At 39.7% G+C, this 18,538-nt stretch overlaps 1 protein-coding gene across 1 annotated transcript; it reads right to left on the bottom strand.

Annotated features, from left to right (window-relative positions):
• Positions 1-1,579: 1,579 nt before the first annotated feature.
• LOC112277255 (agamous-like MADS-box protein AGL61) lies at positions 1,580-3,825 on the bottom strand. Its single transcript, XM_024509375.3, has one exon. The coding sequence runs from the start codon at positions 2,848-2,850 to the stop codon at positions 1,960-1,962; it is 891 nt and encodes a 296-aa protein (XP_024365143.1). The 5' UTR covers positions 2,851-3,825; the 3' UTR covers positions 1,580-1,959.
• Between the last annotated feature and the right edge of the window lie 14,713 nt (positions 3,826-18,538).

Here is an 18,538-nt window from a genome sequence, read left to right as displayed (position 1 = left end):
CAGTATGCCCCACCCAGCTTTGTGTTTGAATCAAATAGTAATAGCTCCAGGAGTGTGCAAAGTGGAGACTAAAAGCTTGGTATCCAGTCAATTATCTCTGCCCACTGCACTATCGTCCAAAAAACGACTGCATGTTGGAAAGATCTGTGGTGGCACCAGCAAAGTAAGTATACGAATAAGCTGCAATCTTCGAGGTTCTAGTGTTATTGATGCTGAGCTCGTGGTTGACACTTCGAGCTGGCAATTGGAGGAACCAAAATGGCAGTGAACGGACCTACAGCAGAATGTGGTTCCCCAGCGCCAGTTGTATCTTCGAAAGAGGTCCTTGTTAGAGAATTCGATGACAATGCCCAATACACCGGGACAGTAGAAAGATGTTCCGGGGCTGGTTCTCCTGAGCCTTCAACGTCATGTAGCGATGAGGGCACTCCAACTTTGACATCTTTAAGGCACACCCATGAAAGGCGGAAACAGCTTAGCACCTACTCCAGGTTTGATATGATTAGATGCCGGTTTTACGTGGAAAGTCTGCGGACTCCCATGAAGGAGGGGTCTGGGTTGATCACATCCCGGCAAGATTCGCAGCAGCTTCAGGATGTGATTATTTTTTGAAAGCTTAGGTTTAGACTCCTGTAAATTACTGGCAGAGTACCCCCTCGCTCTGGACCTGCTCCATTGAGAATAGTCGAGCAGTGGTGCGGTTTTTGGAAACTTGTAGTCTATGCAGGCAGGACATAGTGATATTGCTGACCAAAAATCCTAGGCTTTTGGGGCACAGTGTGGAAAAAACTTTTGCGGCTGTGATGAATTTTATTCTAAAAGAAGTGGGATTATGAGAGGAAGATCTGGGAAAAAATGTTACCAAACGTGGATGGGCGTCTGTTCCCTACGCTGCAATTTCTGCATTCCCTAGGGTTCACCCACCTATCCACCGTAGTGACGAACAACCCAACTTTGCTTGCCTCCAGTGTTGAAAATAGGTTAATTCCGAAGATGGAGTATCTGGAGATCGGTTTATCGAAAGAAGCTCTGGAAGCTCTTATCAGATTCCCAACTCTATTCAACTACAGTATTGACATGAAGCAAAAGCCATTTCAGAATTCATTACTGTAGTTGAATAGAGTTGGAACCATCTGGTCGAGGACATGGGCGACCTCAAAAGATTTCCTCAGTACTTTGGATACAGCCTCGACTATAGAATTAGACCTAGGTATGAGTTTCTCAAGCAATGTGGTATTTCCTTGTCTTTAGCAGATTTGTTGAAACCGACCAATGAAGTATTCTATGCAAAGTTCCAGCATGAAATTATGCAGTAATTGGGACCTAAATTTAGTTACTGACGGTTTTTTTCTACATTGTGTATGGATGTACATGTAATTCAGACTAAACCACACATGAAGCAAAAGCCATTTCAGAATTCATTTTATTTTATCCCGTACTTTTTGCTCGACTTCAGTATCGGGTTTCGCCTGGGAATGTTGCTATCTTCATAATGGAATACTGCTAGAGCATGAATGCAGACTGTAATAGACCATGAGGGTAGACGAATTTGTTGGCATCACTTTTGGCGAGTCCTTCGTAGTTGCATCCGTAACAAAAATGTAAATACCAGTCAAACTCAACTGAAATCTACTTGGGAATTTTACTCAACATATCACAAACATGCCACAGCTCACATATTCCACCGATGTGATTGTGATTCCGGCCACTCGTTTTGCGAATAAATACAAAAATTCTACAATAATAAATAAATAAAAACTCCTGTACTCGGTCACCACTCCAAAAGTCATTGGCGGTCTCCAGCATGCCGTGATATTCAATTGCACGTACGACAAGAGTTTCTCCTCCCATAGCGCTGCTAAGGTACTAAATGTGGCATATCTGGTTCATTCCTCAAACAAGCTAATTGCGGACGCAATTTTCCGAAATAGCTTGCAAGAATCAACTTCGGCAGAAAGATTACCCAGGCAACTCTAGTTTCGCGGTCTCCATATCTTGCTTCGGCACTGGTGCCATGTCAAACGAGCGTGACAGTTGCGTCAAATTTTCCCAGCTTGGCGACGCCGAGTTCATGTCAACATACTGGCCATGGTCTGCCGCAGCCAGAGGACCATCTGGGAGACAACCCTCGACGAACTCAGATACCTCTCTGTCGTAAGAATCCCCAACTGCTTGCCCCGACAATGCTGCCAAGTTTGTCATAATTGGGAAATCCTGCGTGTCTATCGGCGTCTCGTGCTCCTGCTCCGGCGCGTGCATTTCAGCCATGTTCGGCGTTGCACATGCCTCCATGATTGCCGACGAGTCCCCTGACTCCGTGTTGGTTCGTCTATTCTGTGTAGAATGGACGGGCGTGCCGACCGTCATGTCTTGCTGCAAAGCCGCGGCGCGGTTCATGAGCATCTCGTAAATCCCATCCAGACGCTGCCCCTGGTGCTGAAGCTCTTGTGGACTGTAATTCGTCAGTGGCTTCTGCCACCAAAATGGGTAGGATAGCAGCCGATGCTGCAGCTCCCGTTCTGAGGCCAGGAGCTTCGTGAGCAGCTTCTGTTGATGCTGGAGCGCTTGGACTTGCTGCACCTTCTGGCTCGCAACATCAGTGACTGCTGTCCCGCTGTCGGAGTCAGAAAGCTCCCCGGACAAGGTCTTGTCAATAACGTAGTCTATCGAGGGGTGGCCGAATGAGAAGGCTTTCCCCGCCTGCGAGAAGACAATCACGCCTACCTCAGAGCCGCAAAGAATTGAGAGCTCGCTAGCTTTCTTGATGAGTCCGCCTCTTCGCTTAGAGAAACAAACCTGACGGGCGCTGGAATTTTCTATTTTTTTTATCTCAATCTTGGCACGACCCATGTTCACGAATCTCACTCTCTGATCTCCTCAAGATAGTCTAGTCAACTCAAATTCACCGAACGTCACAGGGTTGTGGAAAAATGGAGTACGAACCGAGCAGAGTTTCCTGTTCGTACGGATTATCTCTTTCGATGGTCTCGCATTCATGTGCAATTTTGCCAACTGCAGCGATGTTTGCAGAGACGGAGAGTCTCGGGTCTAGACTTCTCGTTCTTAGTGCTACAGAACCTAAAATGTACAAGACTTGACGGAAAGCAACAAAGAATAGTCGGAGCGCAAATGAAGCGAACAAGACAAACTCAACAACTGTGTGCTTACTGACTTTCTCTGCGACGACTTGATTGACCACGCAAACTGCGCCTCAGACAGCAAGCATGTGATCATTCAAGTTAAGAGCCAGTCCGAACAACAGAAATATTAACCACGGCGATGGGCTCGCATGTCCTAATAAACCAACACCAGGGGGAGCAGACACCGCCTCAATAAGCGGTCTCCCTGACCAAAACTCCCACTTCCGAATTCCAAACCACGTCATAAAACGCTTGCTCGGAATTCGAAAGCGGTCCAATAGCTACAAGGCCTCTAAAGTAATATCTCCGAACTGGCAGTGGCTCTCTCACTCGTGACAAGGCGTGCACCAGCGCCTCAGTGGGGACACCTCGAAACGTTCCGAACGGTGAAGCCTGGCTGCCAACGCAGCCTCGGAAATCTACTACCGATTGTGAATTCAATAGCAACTGGGAGCATTTCGCGGCAAGCCCATGCAGGATCCAGCACTGCCATACTCTGGATATCAATCACCACGCCGTAGACTAGAAAATGCCTCCGGGTCAGCAGTGGACAATGCATCAGCACGACTGGGAGATGCTTTTCCGCCCTGGGGTGATGGGCGTGTCACGTAAAAGTCGCAGTTCCATGACAAAGCGGAGATGGTCCTCGGATCCTGCAGAACGAGAACCAACTCTCGCTCTCTCAGGATCTGCAGAATGAACAACCTTGCGCCACAATTGCGCACTATCGTCGCTGCTTCTGCTGCGCCTCACCCACAGTCGAACCTTCGATACGCTTCACGATTCCCTTCTCTGGATGCGACGAAAGCGTCGTCTGTGTTGTGGCGCCAACCTTCTCCTCCATCGCGCTCACGCTCGCCGCCGCCGCCGCCGCCGCTGGTGACGCTACCTCTGCCGTCGTTAAATGCCCGCTGCGCCCATGCGATGCTGGATAACCTGGGTGGCCGGTGAACCTCCCACATGCCATACTGCCATGGCTCAAAAAGGACCATCATAATTTTGCTACCTTATCGTCATCACAGTTGTTATTCATATTCACATGATTTATTTATTTATTTATTTTAGGTTTTGTGATTTTCTGTTGGTTTGAATTGACAACACAAGAATGTTTAATCAAGAATGTTTGATGATGATGATGATGCAAATTTGATCTGAAATATCACTATTTGTGTGTACACTTTTGAGTTGTTCTTGTTGAGTTACAACAATGTGGATGTCTGTTTTTAATTTGGTTAATACTTTAGAAGATATTTATATATATATATATATATATTATTTCTTGAAGCCTTTTCACTTATTAATAATAATTGATTGTGTAGTGGTGATAGAGGAGAGGGAGAAGAGAGCCAAAGCTGCCCAAGATTACACAACATGCACATAGCTGTTTCTATATTAAAATACTAACCACTAAATACTAAACAATAAGTTTAATGCCTTCATTTTTTAGTGGCCTTTGAATTTTGAGCCTCAAGAAGGTTGATGAATTATTTCCCATCAATAAATTGGAATTTAAATAAAGATGGCCCTGAAATTTTGAATTTTGATTATTGTAGAATAGTGAATGAGGCAAAATGCCAAAAAGACGAGCCAAGATCTAACTGTTGGTAATATCATAAAAACACATGGTTTGAGTCCCATAGTCATAGACATACATATTTATTCCAATAATTACTTATATAATTGAATAGAAGTAGGTAAAAATTGATTAATTTCATAATATATCTTTTAGATCAGCTTCTTAGAAGCTTTATAGACACTACTTTGACTTTACATGTATTTGTAGGTAATTGGAGGCTAAAAACTTAGTCAACAAGTTAGCCATGTATTACATGTGTTATGGAACAAACTAACTATGTAGCATATATATAGATAACTTGCCTTGCAAGTTAAGACATGTATCTAGCAAAGTTAAGACATGTGTTGAAGGTCCCATAAAATATGACAAAGTAGCTTTTAGTTAGAAAGTATATATGGAGGCAAGAATGAAGCCTTTTTTACTCTTGTCAATATCTTTTTAGTTCCTAGTCTTATTTTAAGACTTTTGAGTTTTTTTGTCTTTGGCAATAGCTATTCTAATTTAATACTATATCATCTTTGAGTGATTTTTTAGTCTTTTTAAGTAATACAAGAGTTTATTGCCCTTTTAATTCTTTGAAGTTCATGTCCTTGTGTCACAAATATACATATTTATTCTAATATTTATCTATATGATTGAGTAGAAGTAGATAAAAGTAGTTTTATTTCATAATATTTTCTAAAGATGCTTTTTAGAAGCTTCATAGACATTTCTTTGACTTTACATGTGTTTATAGTTGATTGGTAGGTTAGAAACTTCATCAACAAATTAACAAAGTATTGTTAGCTTGTAGAACAAGGTAATTATGTGGCACTCATAAAAAAAAACTTGCCTTACAAATTAAGATATATGTCTTGCAAAGTCAATACATTTTGGAGGTCTTATAGAACATTGCCATATAGCTCTTAGTTAAGAGCATATATAGAAGCAAGAGTGAAGCCTTCTTCACTCTTATCAATGCCTTTCTAATCCTTAATCTTATTTCAAGACTTTTTATTCTTCTTGTCTTTGACAATAGTCATTTTAGTTTAATATTATATCATCTTTAAATGATTATTTAGTTTTTTTGAGTGACACAAGAGTGTATTGACATTTTAGTTCTTTGAGATTCATATCCTTGATACCTTGATATTTTGATAAGAGTGATAACTTATTGTTCTTGTCTTATTTTAGATTATCCCACTTCTATTGTTATATTTTGAAGGTTAAGAATTACATATCTTTAAATAAAATAAATAGTTTAGTTTTCTAACAATAATTTTTTTCTTTAAAGAAAGAAAATTATTTTTTTTTGTAGAAATTTTTATTTAATATTTAAAATTATAGATTATCCTCTTTTAATTTGACTTGTGGATTTGTTAAGTTGTTTAAAATAGAAAGAAAAATCATAGATGCTATACTTAGTAGAAGTGAGAATAGATTTGTAACTATTCCAGATCTTCACAAACTTGTTAATACTCTTAGAATAGAAATTTTATGCATCTCTAGTACCAACCACGGAAATACTAATCCTATATCTATAGAAGAAGTTTAAAATCTACATCAAGAAGTTATATAGTTGAAAGAAGCAAGTAGATCAACTTTACAATCAAATCCAAGAAGTTTTACTTCGATAAGTATGATGGAGACACGGATTAGTATGCCCAATAAGTTTGATGGATTAAAATAAAATTTTGAGGATTTTTGCAATAAGTCAAGCTCTATCAAAGATTGCATTTCTTCTAATACTTTGATGGATTTATTCAAGTTGGATTCATATGCGCATTTCTATCTAAAAGTATTATTTCTTAATTTGCACCATTAATAAAAAAAGATTCATGACTCCTTTATGATTTGCATTCATTCTTAGAAGTGTTTATAATTATATTTGAAGATAGTGATTGAAAAAGAATAGCAGAGATGAAGTTCTTATTTTTATGACAAGTATCATAATCAACTACTATATATTCTACTGAATTCCAAAACCTTGCTTGTAACATAGACTGAAATGACAAAGCTCTTATCAATCAATTTTGATATGGATTGAAGGATAATAACAATGATTTATTATTGACAATGCAAAAAATAAAATCTTTGGAACAATTTATTGCTCAAACCACTGCATGCAATAATCAATTATTTAATAAGCATCAAAAACAAAGACTTGACTTAAGAAGAATAAGCCAAGTAATGATGACAATTATTAAGTTTTTAGAAACTTATTTATGAAGGCCAAAACTAATGCAAATTGATATAGTATATTTTAAATCCATCACTAAGCAATAAAAGACTTAATGTCATCAAGAGGATTTATGTTAATATTATGGAGAAGCTAAGCATACTGCTTAATATTTTATAAATTAACAACACAATCACAAAATGAGGAGTACAATTGCTAAAGAAGATAATGTGTCAAAAAATAAGTTTTTTCAGCTACAATAAGGATCGTATGGTTGGAATCATGTACAATACCTAGTAAAGGTTGTATTCTCTCTTCAAATCCCTCATCTTAGTTTACAATAGATGTGTGTTTAAGACCTAAAAATTACAAAGTCTTTATATTATTAGATTTTGGAGCCTCAACCTATTTTATAAACTAAGAATTTGTCAAGAAACAAGAAATAATTTTTGATAAGAAAACTAAATTCATACAGTAAAAATCATAGATGCTCGTTCAATGTCTTTTGGAGATATTATTTATAAGACTATTCTTTTAAATATAGAAATTAAAGTTCATAATAAATAGTAATATCTAATGTGATAAGATCTCTCTTTAATCCAATTATTTTAGAATTATCATGGTTAAAAAAATATAATCTTTACGTAAATTAGATTTTTTATAACTTTAATACAAGAAAAGAAAGGTCATCTTTTGCTATATATACCACATCTATTTTTAATGGTAAAAAGATGTCAAGTGGTATTTCTATCCAATATCAAGATTTTTAAGAAGTTTTTGAAAAAAAATAGATATTTTTCTAAAGCATCGACCCTATGATTGTTCAATTGATCTAAAGAAAAGAGCTCAACTACCATTTGAACCAATCTATAACTTATTATAAAACAAATTGGCTCCACTAAAGTAGTACATTGATGAGAACTTGGCTAAGAACTTCTTATGCCATTCAAAATCTCTAGCACGAGTTTCTATGTTATTTGTGAAGAAAAAAGATGGATCTTTGTAGATGTGCATAGATTATCAAGAACTTAATGAGATCACCATCAAGAATAGGTATTTGCTACCTTTGATTTCAAGACTTTTTGACCAATTCAAACAAGCAAAGATCTATACAAAAATAGATCTACAAAGAGTATACAATCTAATATGTATGAAAAAAAGAGATGAGTAGAAGATTGTTTTTCAAAATAAATATGGATATTTCATCTATAATGTCATGACTTTTGGACTTATGAATGTATCAATTGCTTTTCAACATCTCATGAATGATATCTTTTATGAATTTTTTTAATAATTTTATTATTTGTTATTTAGATGATATTCTAATATATTCTATGATCTTAGAAGAATATGAACTTCATGTTGTCATATATTAGAAAAACTTAGAGATGCAAGAATATATGCTGTGATTGTCGTTTTACTTACTCTAACTAATCTAATCAGAGTAAACCTGTATAGGGAGATTCGAACACAGGGAAAGAATATCGCATGAGCTTACACGTTAGGGTCACACAATTAACTATATTCCGCACTACTTAAAACACCCAGGAAACACTACAATGCTTTCCACTTCCTAATAATACTCTACCATCACTGATAACAACAACAAGTAATCCCGCACTATCCTAAATGACAGGACATAATCATACTATAATCCAAACTCTGGAGTTCTTCACCATTAACTGCCTTCACATTACAATGTTTCATACAAACACAGACTCATTCTCTCTGCTGAACTACAATCAGATTTCAGCATTCAATCTTTCTTCTTCCTATTTAATAACAATCATACTTCCATTTCATAATTCACTTTCACAATATTCAGAAACTCTTAATCTTCTTATTCAAAGAAAATAAAAAACAAAAGAAAAGAGGTAGCACCAAGCTTACCCTGGCTCACACTATCACAGTCTCGCCCCTACTTCCTCTCTCCCATCCTCCTTATGCTACCACGAGATATCAACTGCTACATCTCTAATGAAAACTGCTTTTCCTAACTATTCATCCATTTTACCTACTGAACTACCTTTTCAACAGTCATTTATCCCTGTTTACACTACAAACTAAGTATCTACAATTCAGCAAATAACTACTTATTCTACATAGCCCCACTCCCATCTGTGCAGCGTCCTCGCAAACATAGAACCGATACATAACTAAAAAAAAACTTCTCCAAAATTTCTATTTATCTGATACACCCAATTGATCAATTACTTCATTATCCGTTATTGGTTCCACCGATTCTGGCTCTAGTGGTACGTCTTCATCCTCTTCCAATATTTCAAGTGACTCCTTTTTCAACTGGGCTAAAAGATTTTCATTGTATTCTCCCAATTCCCAGACCTGAGCTTCCAGTTTCAGGATCTGGGCATCGCGAAGTTCCAACTGATGTTGCTGCGGACTCATCCCTTCTGGGACATCTTCAATCGACACTTGAGATTGGCTCCTCACAGTTAACTCTTTCGTCAGTTTTGACACCTCATTTTGTAAAATTTCAATTTCAGACCTCATTTTCCCCGTTTCACATCTCAATTGGTCACACAATAACGCTTTCTCTGTCGCCAATAACTCTGTCTTGTCCACTTCTGCTTGCAATTGGCATTTGAACTTCTCCCGTTCCAAATCCCATGACTTCCTATTTTGAATCAATTCGTCCCGTTGTCCTTCCACAATCCGTGAAATCTGTTCTTTTTCCTTTGTCCAAGCCTCATATTGGAGAACCAATTTCCGCTCTAGGACCAACTTGGCTTCTTCAATTTCTTGAATCCTCAGTTCTTGCTCCCTAATTTTTTGATTTTGATCCGATATCCTTTTTTTATTGTCCTCCCAATCCTGTTTACTTCTGTCTTCTACATCCAATGCTCGTACCATACAATGTATTTGTGAAATGTGCTTCAATACGGCATTTTTAAGAAATACTCTTTCAGGTAATCGACCTTCTAGAAACGCCAACTGGTTGATATCTATCAATAATAGAACTTGATTCTCCTCTTCTACCGCAACACCACTTGGAACCCGTCCCGCTTCGATAACCGGAACTACCCCTTGAACCACTATACGACTTGATTCTCTGATTTCGTGTATTACATCCGCTGCATTGTGATTCTGTGCCAACAAATTTTGTTCTCTCTGCAAAGGTGCTCACACTGGTATAGGATTTTCTTCTTCTGACGGTGGTTGATGCAATGTGTGCGCGATGACAGCATACACATAATTTGAACAAAGCAAGGATGTGAACTTCTCCAATTTAAACTTGGCTCCTATCTCCGCATGAATACGAGTAGCTACGCAAGCCGCCCAGTTGAACACCATCCCTTCAAACGCTCCTATTACTGCATACAATAATCGTTTTGACACATAAGTGGGGTGTCTCTATAACCCTAACCGCCTCAGCACGAACCGCAATCATTCCACATATTCTGGTGTAATCGCCTCCTGAGTCCGCCATCCTTGGCTCCTTTCAAAGGATGACATTCCTCCCTTGAAATATCTACCTGGGCTGAAATCGCTTGACTCATCAGTCCCTACTACCATCTCTCCAATGGGAAGAAACAACACCTTTTCCAAGATTGTTTCATCAATCCCAATAATTCGCCCTTGAACGACACTCAATCCATCCTCGGGGTCGTAATTCTTAATGTATTCCTCCACTAATGACACATTGATTGATGATAAATGCTCTGAATGGTGCAAAAACTGGAACAGCTTCGCAGTCCAAAAATCCCTTATTTTTCTCTGCGTCCAACAGATTTATAACTTCATCGGCTCTATATTGGTAACGATTATCACAGACGGTGGTTTTGCTGTGCGTTTAGCTTTCACATTCCGGCCACTTTCATCTCTGTCTACAACTCTCTTAATACTTTCAATTGCCATGACTCAAACGCTTACAGGTCCTAACCGTCAATGCGACTCTCCAGTATGCCCGAAACACTAAAATGAAACACAAATAAGCAACAACAGAATATAACATCACAGAATAACCCTTAATAAGAGCCCCACTCCTATTCTATTACCTAGTGATGAGAACGACAACATGGTACCCATATTGTCCATTTCTCACTTCCTTCGCATTTGACACAATAGTGATTACTAAATATCCTTGCAGGCGCCTCTACGCCTTATACCATAATTAGGTCCCTCCTGAGTCCATTCGAAGTCTCCTCCCCTCAAATGAAATAAAACCCGTCCCAGGTTTTAGGTATTATATAACTGTAAATCATTCCCATTAATGCGAGTATTGAAACAATGACCCGTGAAATCCTCCAATTGAACAGACCCATTGGAAAATCCTTCAATTACGCGATATGGCCCATGCCAGCGAACTTGAAATTTTTTCGAAAAATGATTGAATCGGTTGTCATACAGCAATACCAAATCATTGGGCATAAAACACTTCGGCCGCAGTTTACTATCATAGTAACTCTTCCTCCGTTTTTGAGTGGCTTCCATGTGGAATAGAGCGACAACCCGTATTTCATCGAATTCCTCCAATTTCATCAACCGAGAGTGTAATGACTCAGTGTCACTGAGGCGTTCGTCTAAGGCAATATATAAACTGGGAACCTCCAATTCGATAGGTAAAATTGTCTCTTGATCGTAAACTAATTGGAACGGAGTAGAGTGGGTAGTTACTTTATAGGCGGTACGATAAGCCCACAAAGCTGCAAAGAGTTTGGTCTCCGAATCAGTACCGGCCCCTGAAATTGTCTTAGTCAAGACTTTACACAAAATGCCGTTGGTCTTTTCTGTTTGTCCATTGACGCGAGGATGATAGGGAGTGGTCTTATGATGCTTGATCTCATATGTGGTCGTCAAGGCGACGATGGTAGCATTGATGAAATGGGTGCCTCGATCGATGACCAATTCCTTGGGACACCCAAAGCGAGTGATAATATTCTCATACAGAAAAGTTGCCACCGTACTGGCATTATCGGTGCGAGTAGCAATCGCCTCTGCTCATTTGGTGACATAATCTGTGGCGACTAAGATATACCGCTTTTGACCAGATTTTGACGCAGGTACAATGGGACCAACAAAATCAATACCCCATTTTTCAAACGGGACCTGGGCCAAGATTGGGACTAACAGCATGGCGGAAGTACCCGTAGGTCGACCAATTTGTTGACAAGGATCACAACGGCGAACGAACTGGTAGGCATCAGAAAACATTGTGGGCCACCAATATCCGGCCATTAAAGCCTTGCGAGCAGTGTTGTCTCCCGCGAAATGACCACCACATCTATCCAAATGACAACCGATAAGTATCGACTGTACTTCATTGGAAAAGATATAGCGTCGTAAAAGACCATCTCGGCCTTGTTTATACAAAGCATCACGAATCATTGTATATGGGGCACTCTTCAGAATAAGGCGCTTCTTAAGCTTGTCCGTGAAAGTTGGCGAAAAAGTATGGAAGGTCAAAAACTGAATAATTTTGCTATACTCGGGGGATATCACATCCACCACAAATAATGCGGCGTCGGGAAGATCATCGGGAACAGGCTCGTTGCCGAGAATATTAGACAACTGGGATAAATGATCCGCGTTCGCATGTTGTTTCCCAAGTCTGACAACCACCGTAAAATTGAACTCATAGAGGAGTAAGACCCAGCGAGCAATGCGCCCACTCAATTGAGGCTTATTAATCAGATATTTGAGAGCATCATGATCCACATAAAATACAAATGGATACCCAAGCAAATAGTGCCGAAATTTTTGAACCGAGTATATCATACCCAACGCCTCTCATTTAGTAGTAGTATAGTTGCATTCGGCAACCACCAATTGTCGACTGGCATAATATATGGGATGATCTAATCTCTTATCATCCTTCTGGCTTAACACCGAGCCAATAGCAGCATTAGATGCATCAACATACACATGAAATGGCTTTGTCTAACAAGAAGCCACCAATATTGGTGCAGAGACCAATTTTGACTTTAAGACTTCGAAGGCTACGGTGTCGTATTACGTACTTTTCTGCTCGAGAATGCGTCGGGTGTCTGGCTGTAGAAGGTAGTATGGAGATTCACCGATAGTCAAGCAGTCTATCAGTTTTGACTACTGGAATATAAATGACTGCAACAATGTACCGTAAATCTATACGGATGCTCTTCGACTGCTTGTCGAAGTTCTTTTTGCCCCAGCCGGTAGGTCTCTAGACGTTACAGAGAACCCCGAACAACCCAAACTGTTAATCTTCAATACCGCTTTGTACTTACGATCTTGTATCCACTGACTGTCTTGTTAGATTAATCCAATAAATTTCATTCACTCCGCATACTCAATCCTATAGACATCCTTTTAATCCTTCAATCATAGACGTAACTCGATTTCACAAAAAAGTCAAGAGTATTCAAACCCACTTCATTAAAAATCCCGATTCACCATTACAATACTGACTTCAGCAGCGATTGCCTCAGTCTTCCCAAAACTCTACGAAGAAGAAAAATCCAAATTCTATGTCTTTCCTTCTCCGACCCAAAGCATGAAGCTCCTCTCTCTAATCCCCTTGATCTTCAAAAACCTCCAATGAAAACCCGAACTAGTAACCTTGTAAAAGCTTGAAAACTAGCTCCCCTCGATTCCCAGAAAAAAAAAACCCCCTCCACCAAAAAAAACTCTCTCTCCTAACTTTATCCTCTGAATTTCTTCAATCTTCCGTCTTGGATCCAGAATTGGCTCTCGCCATCAAGGCTTAGATCCGAAATTGGCTCTCACCGTCAGAGCTTTCTCCCCCCCTCCCCCCATTTTTACCTTTAAGAGATCCTTTTACCGAAAACAACGTTCCCTGAAACGGCACAGAGAACAGGACAGCCCAAAACAGAATCAAAACCCCGTAATCGGGACCACATTGAGTCGCCCGACCAATTCAGGTCCCATATTGGGTAAGATGCCCGTAATAACCTAGATGTTCTCGTAATTGGGTCTACATTGGGTTGCTCGGCCAATTCAGGTCTCATATTGGGTAAGAGGACCCGGATTGGATTCTCGAAATTGGATCCAATTGGCTCTTCAAACCCGTCGTGTGAATTGGTCCTTCTCTTCCTGTTGACTCCCATTATTGGAATTGAATGGAGCATTTCAGTATGCCTCGAATGACTGTAACGGGGTGACTGAACCTGGCCACTCAGTATTTGTACAGGAGTTGGTCGATGCTCCCAATATTCGAGATAACTGAATATTAATAAAATTCCCCTTTCTTTTTATTTTCACTGTATACTCGTGTTACAACACGACAACGGTACACTCCTTGGTCTAGAGGGGACTAGTACCATCGGACGGAGGTTTCTTCAGTAAGTTTGTTAAAGGTTGATAAATAACTGCAAACGAACTTATAAATCGTCGATAATAACTGACATGACCAACAAACCCTCGAACACCGGAGACTGTCTCCGGTCTAGGCAAGTTCATGATATGCTGCACTTTGTCAGGATCCGTAGCAATACCACGACTGGAAACAATATGGCCCAATAATTTTTCGGACGGAACACCAAATTGGCACTTCTTCGAATTCAACAATATCCCAAATTTGGTACACTGAGCCAAACACTTGCCTAAACAATGAAGATGATCTTGTTTGATACTGAATGTACAAAAGTCATCTAAAAAGATCTCCATAAACATCCGGAGATAGTCTTGAAAAGCCTGAGTCATCACGCGTTGGAACATGGCTGGGGCGTTGCATAACCCAAAAGGCATCACGCGATAAGTAAATGTGCCCCAATCCGTAGTAAAGGTTATCTTGAGCTGGTCTTCTTTTGCAATTTGAACTTGATTATACCCAGAGAAACCATCAAGAAACAAATAGCATTCGAGATCGGCGACAGCGTCCAATATACTATCCGTGAATGGTAACGGAAAGTAATCTTTCTTAGTGGCTGCATTAAGTTTCCAGAAATCTTGACAAATTCAGATTTTTCCGTTCTTTTTCGGCACCATCACAATTGAAGAAATCCACTCACTATTCGTTACCGGATAAATGAAATCCAATGCAAGTAACTTGTCCAATTCTTCCTTCACTGTTGTCGTATTACGTGCTTTCTTGCTCGAGAACGCGTCGGACGTCTGGCTGTAGAAGGTAGTATGGAGATCCGCCGATAGTCAAGCAGTCTATCAGTTTTTACTGCTGGAATATAAACGACTGCAAGAATACACCGTAAATCTTTACTGATGCCCTTCGATTGCTTGTCGAAGTCCTTTTTTTTGCCCCAGCCGGTAGGTCTCTAGACGTTACAGAGAACCCCGAACAACCCAAACTGTTAATCTTCAATACCCCTTTGTACTTACGATCTTGTATCCACTGACTGTCCTGTTAAATTAACCCAATAAATTTCATTCACTCCGCATACTCAATCCTATAGACACCCCTTTAATCCTTCAATCACAGACGTAACTCGATTTTACAAAACAGTCAAGAGTATTCAAACCCACTTCATTTAAAAATCCCGATTCACCATTACAACACTGACTTCAGCAGCGATTGCCTCAGTCTTCCCAAAACTCTACGAAGAAGAAAAATCCAAATTCTATGTCTTTCCTTCCCCGATCCGAAGCATGAAGCTCCTCTCTCTAATTCCCTTGATCTTCCAAAAACCTCCAATGAAAAACCGAACTGGTGACCTTGCAAAAGCTTGAAAACTCACTCCCCCCTCCGATTCCTCCCGAAAAAAAAACCTCCCCCCTCAAAACTATATCCCCCCCTAACCTTATCCTCTGAATTTCTTCAATCTTTTGTCTTAGATCCAGAATTGGCTCCCACCTCAAGCTTGGATCCGAAATTGGCTCTCGCCGTCAAGCTTTCTCCTCCGTTTTTATCTTTAAGAAATCCATTTACCGAAAACAACGTTTCCTGAAACGGCACAGAGAACAGGACAGCCTGAAACAGAATCGAACCCCGTAATCGGGACCACATTGAGTCGCCCGACCAATTCAGGTCCTATATTGGGAAAGATGCCCGTAGTAACCTGGATGTTCCCGTAATTGGGTCAAATTGGTCCTCGCATCAGATTGGCTAAGACCCGTAGTAAGACCTAGATTTTCTGTAATTAGACTGCATTGGGTTGACCGGCCAATTCAGGTCTCATATTGGATAAGAGGACCCGGATTGGATTATCGAAATTGGATCCAATTGGCTCCTCGAACCCGTCGTGTGAATTGGTCCTTCTCTTCCTGCTGACTCCCGTTATTGGAATCGAACGGAGCATTTCAGTATGCCCCGGCTGACTGTAATGGAGTGACTGAACCTGACTACTCAGTATTTGTACTGGAGTTGGTTGATGCTCCCAATATTCGAGGTAACTGAATATTAATAAAATTCCCCTTTCTTTTTGTTTTCACTGTATACTCGTGTTACAACACGACATCCACCCCCTCTAAACCTGTGCATCCTCCGGTATGCACCAATTTACCCAATTGCTGTTTGATTCAGAATATATCCCCTACGTCTTTGTCCAGTTCATCTTCGTCACCTTCATTATCCATATCACTTTCATCTTCTTGCTGCGGAATCTCTGTACCTTCATTAAGGTCTTCCATATTCATCTCTGCGTGTCTTCGTTTAAATATTTTTACTCGCTTCCTTGCAATTGGTATTTTCAATTTTGTACCATCTAACTCCCGTAATGAGTAAGTCGCATTATCATGAACAGTTGTTATAACATATGGTCCAAACCAACGTTTTGAAAATTTCCGCAAAGTACTATGTTGATTATCCAAACTATTGTCATAAACAAGTACCCAATCACCTTCCTCGATTGCTTTTGGTCTCAATCGATGTTGCTTATCGAATCGTGCCTTGTTTTGTAACCTTGCTCTTTTTAACCTTTCCAATGCTATCTGGACATCTTCCGTTCTTTGCTCCAATTGTCGAATCCTAATAGTCAAAAGTTCTTCTCTTGTCAATCCATCTTCCCATGGTAGCATACTCCAAGTAAGTACCTTTTCTTCAATCGGCATAATTGGTTTTTGACCTGTCATAAGTTCTACTGGCATATATCCTGTCATCGAACTATGTGTTGTTCGATCAGCCCATAATGCAAATGACAAAAGCCGTGGCCACTCTTTAAGCTTCCCATTACAAGCTTTAACCAATGCTTTCACAATCAGCGGGTGACCGCGTTCGCTTTTTGCATTCCCTTCCGGATTATAAGCAGTAGTCAGTGATAGTTTAACTCCACATTTTTCAAAGAACTTCCGAGCTTCTTGTGCATTTAATTCTCCACGATCTGCAGTGATTTTTCCTACGCACTCGTAATGGCAAATGACATCTTCAAGCAAAAACCTACAAATCCCCTCTGTAGATTTTGTCCTCAATGCTCTTCCTTCTACTAGATTTGATAAATCTTCACGAGCTAAAACCAAATATCTCATCTGCCATAACCCAATCGGCATAATAACCAAATCAACAACCCATTTAAAATGAATAGCCAGAGGATACGTAGGATGAAGACCATCTCGATGTCGGATATTAGAATACGATTGACAGATTTCACATGACTCTACAAATGAGAGCACATCTCGATACATATTTTTCCACCAATATCGTTCCTTGAGTTTAGCAAAAGTAGCCCAGATTCCTCTATGCCCTGCCCATAAACTATCATGAAACTCCTTTAATAATTTTAGTTTTTCTTCCCTTTTGCCTATCACTCGTTGTGGCATCCCAATTCCTTTCTTCGGTCTCTTCCATAAGAATCCATCTCGAAGTAAAAATCCATATGCTTTTTTTCTTATTTATTTGAATTTTTTTGTAGACCAATTCCCCTGCTTAGACAAGGTATTCAAATAATGACCAATATTCAATAATTCTCCTTCATAAGATTCTTCAAGAAATAGCTTGTCTTCTCTGTTGAGATTCGATATTGAATAGAATTTCAATCCGACATCATCAATGTCTTCAACCATTTCGTCCTCCCTCTCGTATCTTGCTCGAGATAGCATGTCTGCTACTAAATTGTCCTTTCCAGTGATATGCTTAAATTCTGGATTTAGTGACTTAATATAGGCAATCCATCTCAACATTGCAATATCTGGTGTTGAACAGTTAATAATCATTCCAAGCAATGGCAAGCAATCTGTTTCAATTACTACTACTGCCCCAATCAAATAGTCCTTTTCAGCTTTCATAGCCGAAACGACTCCCCAAAGTTCTCTTTTGACTTGCGAATATGCACGCTGACGAATATTTAAAACTTTAGCCCCAAATCGAACTGCAAATCTACTCCCATTCGAATCATCTTGACCCACCGCCCATCCAACGGCAATTGGACTAGCGTCTACAGTAAGAATCACTGGTCTATTGCACTTATAATCAACCTTCTTCAATATTGGAGGTGACATCAATAATTTCTTCAATCTTTGCATTGCCTGAATATGCCTTTCTTTCCATTCAAATCGGTAACCCTTGCGTAACAGTTCATATAATAGATCCGCTATGTGAGCAAAATGAGGGATCCAGATTCGATAAAATACACATGCACCCAAAAACCTGCGAACCTCTGTTAAAGAACCACAATCCTCTTTCATCCTTCCAATTGCATCAACTTTAGTCGGATCTGGTTTTCTTCCGTAAGATCCGCATAAATGTCCAACAATTACAACCTCTCGCACTCCAAATACGGACTTCATACCCGATAATGTAAGATGAACTTCTCCAAGCCG

The sequence above is a fragment of the Physcomitrium patens genome, chromosome 25 (assembly GCF_059467195.1).
Source record: "Physcomitrium patens ecotype Gransden chromosome 25, ASM5946719v1, whole genome shotgun sequence".
Taxonomy (NCBI): domain Eukaryota; kingdom Viridiplantae; phylum Streptophyta; class Bryopsida; order Funariales; family Funariaceae; genus Physcomitrium; species Physcomitrium patens.
The sequence above is the reverse complement of the archived record's forward strand: the minus strand, read 5'-3'. Positions and strand labels throughout refer to the sequence as shown.